The sequence below is a fragment of the Lupinus angustifolius genome, chromosome LG17 (assembly GCF_001865875.1).
Source record: "Lupinus angustifolius cultivar Tanjil chromosome LG17, LupAngTanjil_v1.0, whole genome shotgun sequence".
Classification (NCBI taxonomy): domain Eukaryota; kingdom Viridiplantae; phylum Streptophyta; class Magnoliopsida; order Fabales; family Fabaceae; genus Lupinus; species Lupinus angustifolius.
In genome coordinates this window covers 18,307,725-18,314,792 of record NC_032025.1, presented here as the reverse complement: position 1 = coordinate 18,314,792, position 7,068 = coordinate 18,307,725, and the positions used below count along the sequence as shown (strand labels likewise).

At 30.9% G+C, this 7,068-nt stretch overlaps 1 protein-coding gene across 1 annotated transcript; it reads right to left on the bottom strand.

Moving 5' to 3' along the window:
• Nucleotides 695–2,287, bottom strand: LOC109331086 (protein DETOXIFICATION 49-like). Its single transcript, XM_019565360.1, has one exon. It carries the CDS (start codon nucleotides 2,285–2,287, stop codon nucleotides 695–697), a length of 1,593 nt encoding a protein of 530 aa, XP_019420905.1.

The following is a 7,068-nucleotide window of genomic DNA, read 5'->3' as shown; positions in this document are numbered from 1 at the left end:
TATGATGTTTGTATATGTACAAAAAATTAATGTTTGTGTGTATAAAAGGTAGCTTCCAATATAATCAAAAAATTAGCTTTGATTTTATTTACTTATTAATAGGTCATTAATTTCCTAATTACTTTTTGAACAACCATTACTATATGATTTGATTTTTTATTTCAAAATCACGAATAAATAGAAAAAGATTATTAATTTTAAAATGAGATATAGTAATGAATGACATGCATCTAAGCTTAAAATATACAATTATTAGTATCTACCTATTTCTTTTTATAAATGAACTAATTTTCTTCAAAAAATCAAAATATAAATGTCTTCCAAATTCACTCTTTCATCTCAACTTATATAAATACTTCTTTTCTTATTTATTTTTCTTACATATATGTACAAAAAAATATGTTGGGCAAAGTTATGTGTTCACATTAAAGAACAAAACTATTAGCTTTAAATTATGTTTTTCTATATCTTGTTTTATTAAACATATTAATATATGAATGAAGGACAAACTACTAATGAAACAACTAAAGGAATGTATGTACCCAAAAAAATAATAAAGGAATGCAGCATATTTTACTGTTCCTCTACTTCTCATACCTCTTTAATTGATATTCTCCTCTCAAATTACAATAAAATATCATTCCAAATTTGAAGCAGTAGCTTCATCTCATAAATCTTCAACATAAAATTGAAATTAAACAAGTAAATCTGAGCCTTCTTTTGTTGAACATGATCCCAAAAGCCATTCCTCCTCTATTTTTAGGTCTTCATTAGCATCAGATGATGTAAGCTCCTTAGCTCTTTGTGCTTGACCTTCCCAATTTGTTCTAGCCAACACAAATAGCATTGTTATCATACAAGAGAATTGAGCTGCTAATAAACCAAGCCATAAACCTTTGAAATCAAAACCTGCAAAGAAACTCAACCACACCGCAATGGGCATTCCCACAAGATAGAAACAACCCAAATTTATATTTGCTCCAAACTTTGGCCTTGCTGTTCCCCTTAAAACTCCACAAACAGTTGTTTGTGGACAATTTCCAAGTTCACAAGCACCAACAATAGGTAACACCATAGATGTCAAAGTAATAATTTGCGCATCATTTGTGAACATGGTAGACCAAACATTCCTCACTGAAAAGGTAAAACCAAAAGCTAAGACTCCCAACACAAAACTAAAGCACACTCCTATTCTAGCTGCAAGTTTTGCTCTTTCAGGATTCTCTGCTCCCAACTCATTTCCAACCCTTGTTGAAACCCCAAAGCTTAATGAGTGTGGGAAAATGTATATCAATGAAGTGGTTTGAATCAAAACACCCATTGATGCAACACTAGCATTAGGATTTGCTAATAACCCACATAATAAAATCATGATTTCATACCACCACCATTCAAGGCAAACTGAAATGCAACTTGGAATTGCTAGATTCAATAATGCCTTCCAACCTTTGAAACATGCATAGGAAATGCCACCCCATGTTTTATTATGTACACCTGAAATGATGGTGTACGTTATCAATGAAGCCACGAGATTGAAGTGTGTCCAAACAACGGCTAAAGCGACGCCTTTGGTTCCAAGCTTGAGAATAATAACAAGAAGATAATTGATAGGAAGGTGAAGGATAATAGAAAGAGCAGCACAATATGTTAAAGGAAGGGTTATAGATTGGCTTCGAAGGTATATACGCAAAGGGTGTAAAAGTGATTGTATTATGAGATCAGGGATACAATAGATTAAGTAAAATTGGGCTTCACTAGCTATATCTTTTTCTTGACCAAAAAATATCAATATTTTCTTCATGTTGATCCATAAGAATGATATAAAAACTGAAGTAAGAAGAAGTAGAAGCACCATCCTTTGCATCACGAGGCCTAGGATATTGAATCTATTGGCTCCAAAAGCTTGACCACAGATTGGTTCCATTCCAATGGCAAGGCCAGAAAGAATAGAGTATCCAGTGATATTTGCAAATCCAATTGCTAAAGACCCACCTGCTAAAGCAAGTTCACCAAGGTGACCGAGAAAAATCATGGAGATCATAGAGCGTGCATAGAGTAATAGGCCACTTAATATCATAGGCAATGCTATGTTGGCTATGCACTTTGTTTCATTAAGGTAAATGGAAAAATTGATCTTGTTGGTGTTTTGGATTTCTTGTTGAGATGTTTGGGGTTTGGGGATCAAAGGTGTTAACATGTTCGAATTCTGTTCTACGTTGATTGTCGATGTATTTGGTTTCTCCTCGTTGCTTTCATGTGAAATAGAGTTTGATGATAACTTGCACATGTTTTGTTTAGACAGTTTCTGATACATGAACAATATGCAGAGATAGAGGAAGATTATTGTTTGTGCCGTATAGAGCTTTGGGAATTTTCCCACTTTGCAAGAGGCTTTGTTAGTTTGTCTATTATTTCTTTCACTGAATATACATTTCAATCTCTCATATATTTTTTTGACCTTATTAATTTATTCTTTTAAAATTGAAAAATCTAAAAATTTAAATATGAATCAAATTAATCAATTTTTGGGTCAAATTAATCTAAAAAGATTGTTATGACTCATATTTGAAATTTTTTGGACTTTTAGGATTTTCAATTTTTAAATGAGAAATTCGTAAAATCAAAAAATATAAGAGATTGAAATGAATATTTACTTTATTTCTTTAGGTAATATTTGAAATTTTTAAAAAGATTGTTATGACTCATATTTTGAAATTTTTTTGGACTATTCTAGGATTTTTAATTTTTAAAGTAGAAATTCGTAAAATCAAAAAATATAAGAGACTGAAATGAATATTTACTTTATTTCTTTAGGTAATATTTGGAGGATTGGGAGGCTAGATATAAGTACTTACAAAAGTTAAAGTGAGATTGCCTTTAATTTAGTAAATAAAGGTTAACATTAATTTCATAGTGTATTGTGATCATTATTATCTAATTGATTTAATGGTTAATACACATTTATTTCCTTATATGGAATATTCAGTTATTGAAATTAAGATTTGGTTGCACTCATATTTTTATTTTAATCTCTACATCTTATGTTGGCCATACTTTTATGTGTGAACGTGCATAGTATTTAGTTAAGTATAATTAATTAGTAATCGGAATTATATGGTAGCAATATATTCCAGAGGATTTGGTTGGGCGAAATATGAATGATTCCAAAAGTGTCAGATTTTAAGGATTTTAGTTGGGCTGGCAATATAGCAAGAGTTCAAAAAACGGTCAAATTCGTGGCACTGGAGAATTCACTTATAGTAATAACTGGTAAGCAAAAAATAATTGCAAGATTACTAAGAAATTTCACTCATATGATATGACCACATAGGAATTATTCCAAAAACATTCGATTTTAGAGAGTTTTGATTGGATCACGTACGTGGGAAAGATACTAAAATAGTTCAAATTTATGGCACCTTAGAATTCACATATAGTAAGGAGTATGGGAAAATAGGATGTGACCATTATGGGTCAACCATATATTGAAGTAAAAAGTAGAAGGATATGAATTTGTTTGGTCAAACTAGCTTGAGCTTAGCGTGTAGGTGTGAGACTTGAAATTGATACTTATACAAGGAACTTACTAAATTTGAGGTGTATTGGGTAAAACTAATTTTGGGTTAGCTAAATTTGAACATGACTAAAATGTAAGAATATGATATTTAGTTGAAGAGTTTTTTAAAAAAAAAAACTTTGATAGGAAAAATGAAAGACCAATTATTGAAAATTCATTTCTTTTTGTGAAAGTCAATAATTGGCTTTCTTTTTGACAAACTCAAGCACACATGTTTGATTCCCCTTAAGCAAGGTCTCGGGTTCAAGTCTTGTGGATGAAAAAATGTCCGCTAGGAGAGTTAGCTCCACGTACTTGTGGATGTTGCCGGCTTAGACAAGATTGCCTTCAGTACGATGATACATGTGGGAAACAAAAAAAAACTCAAGCCACACATCAAACTTGAAGATATTCATTATTAAGTTTTAATTGGTTTAAACGATTAAACTATCTGGTCGAACCAGTTGATTTCATATATAATTAATAATTTTTATTAATGAATATGATCATATATAAATACAAAATTTTATATAATTAATAATTATGTATAATTACATTAAATTAATATCTCTCCATTTTTTGGATAAGAGTAAAACAAAACATTAGACTAGTGTTCCATTTTGTTAATTTTAAGTAAACCGTTAGTTTCGCTTCCAGGGTTATTCAAGTTTAACCGAGTTTAACGCGACCATAACAGAATTCCCCAATTTAAAGCGATTCAATCCTTCACTTGATTAAGAATGCAAACCAGAACCGTTTTCAAGTACTGCTATCACAACCCTACTTTTTGTAAATGGTATAAGCTCCCTTTATTATTATTTTTTACGGAATGGCATTAATATCAATAGTGATGTTTGATGTTTTTAAAGATTTTCGGATTCATGTGACCCGGCACATAATACAATATGATTATCTTTCTCCCTTTGAGGTATTCAAAAACAGAATGAGGATATATGCGGTAGTAGAGGCCTTAGTGAACCGGACTTACTAGTAATATGACTACAAATGAGCTTGTTATGCCAATTTCTAGATGGAAAATGTGTCTTGTATGGTTGGGTAGGACATTTAGTATAAATTTCATATAAAAATATAATGATTATAAAGATATATCTTATTATTTACATTATATATAGATGATAAAGTATTTCATAGTATAACGATATAAGTTAGATATTATCCACCTATAAAAGGTTGACACGTAAATAACCTTTTGATGAAAGAATAAATATAATATTTAATGAAATAACAAATAAGACATATGTCATATTTCTAGTGGACGGATGAGATAATTCTCTTATATATATATATATTATTTATTATTTATGATTATATGTACATCAAGGTGAGGAATGCATTCCTCTAATTATTGATTAAATTGTATAACTCATAAGATTGCTTCAGTAATAAGGTTAGAAGAATACTAGTGATTAAAATAATTTAAACTCTAGTAATAACCATTAACTCCAATATTAAGTTATGATTCCCTTACTTTTATTAGGTCATGCATCAATAGCGACAACACGGAGAATATAAAATGTGTGAGCATAGATAAATAAATGGCATGAAACAAAGCCCTTCAACATAAGGCCGTAAAACTTTTTACTTATCTTTCGTCCTTTTCTTTATATTTAATTTCTCTAGCTTTATATTGGTTTTTAAGATATTAATAGGTCAACTTGAAATGACTCTGATTTGTAGTATTAATCAAATGAGGGATTAGATTGTAAAGAAGATTTTTGCTCCTGACCTTGGTAAGGTTTTGATGAAGACACCAACACATCACCAAAAAGAAGAAAAGGAAGATTACTTATGAAGACCAAGAAGATTAAAGCATCAAGAAAATTAGTCTAAGTCTAAATAAGTACTTCTATCATATACTCTTTAATATACTAAAGTAATAATGCTCAAAATATTTTAAAAGAAATTGAAACACTTCAAGTTTTAAATGAAAATATTTTTCAAAATAATGTGTAACAGGTTAAAATTTGAGTGACAGGTTACATGAGTGAGAATCAGTTATCCAACAATATTTAAATTGGAGTAACCGGTTACTCAAATTTGAGTAACCGATTACTCTAACTGAATTTTAAATTCACTGTTGGACAGAGAGTTTGAGTAACCGATTACTCAATGTAAATTTTTCAAAATGTAACATTTGGGTAACCGATTACCCACTTGCTATAATCGGTTAATGAGAGCTGTTACATCAGTTTTTCAGATTTGAAACTCAAGAGTTTTCATCCCAAACGAAATATCTTCATTCCAAACAATTCATACTCCTTCATAAGGCACAATGACTGATTGGAAAGCATATTAAATGCATTAGAACTCACAATGAAAATAACTATTTGAACAATTTTTTCATAACTCTTTCGTACTTTTCTCACAACTTTCCTACACTTTTTTGAAATAGTTTTTTGAACTTCTAGTAACTTGAACTCAAATTTTCAAAGCTATTTTTCTAAGTTGCTTGAAGTAAAGTGTTTCAAAGTTTTTGAAACTTAAAGAGCATTATTTACTAAGTATACAAAAGAGTTGATTGGATTGCAAGTGTTATTATATTTCATACTTGTAAAGGCAATCCAAGCCATCATTCAAATTTTTCATTCATTGTAATTACTTTCTTTCACAGGGTGTGAATAGAAAGGGGATAAAGTTACTTGGAAATGTGTTTTCCAAGGTGATAATTATTAGTGAGTGTGTAAGGTACATAGAGATCTCGGGGTGAGATATTGTAATTACAACTCATAATATTTAGTGGAAAATCTCTTGTGTTGCAAGAGTACTGGATGTAGTCTTCGGTGGACCAGAAGGTGAACCAGTATAAAATCCTTGTGTACTCTCTTCTCCCTTACCTCTTTGATTTATTCTTGTTTATTTTCTGCAATCAATATTATCCGCTGCACTTTAACTCTTCATTTTGCAGAAAAAGTGGTCATAATTTCTAGTCAACTAATTCACCCTCCTCTTAGTTGCAATCGCAGTCTTACAATTGACACCAGAGCTTTTTTTTTTTGAGTAAGTTATTCTCAAAACTGGTCCTACATCAAAGATGGCCGCAAGATCATTCATAGGAGAATGTTCTAACATAAACCGCCCTCCAAGTTTTGTTGGAGAATGCTTTGACTTCTGGAAAATCAGAATGAGGATATTCATAGAATCCCAAGACTTGGATATATGGAACGCAATTGAAGAATGACCCTATGAACCCTTCACACTTATAAACAGTGTAAGGGAAATAAATCCTAAATCGTCATGGAATGATGAAGACAAGAAGAAGGTGCAATATGACCTAAAGGCAAAGAACATCCTCACTTCTACTCTTGGAATTGATTAGTTCTTTAGAGTATCTAACTGTAAATCCGCCAAAGAAATGAGGGATACTCTAGAGACCACACATGAAGGAACAGAGGAAGTAAAAAGGTCAAGGCTAAACACTCTCTCTCAAGAATATGAAATGTTTCGAATGAAACTTGGAGAGAAGATACTGGATCTTCAAAAGAGATTCATCC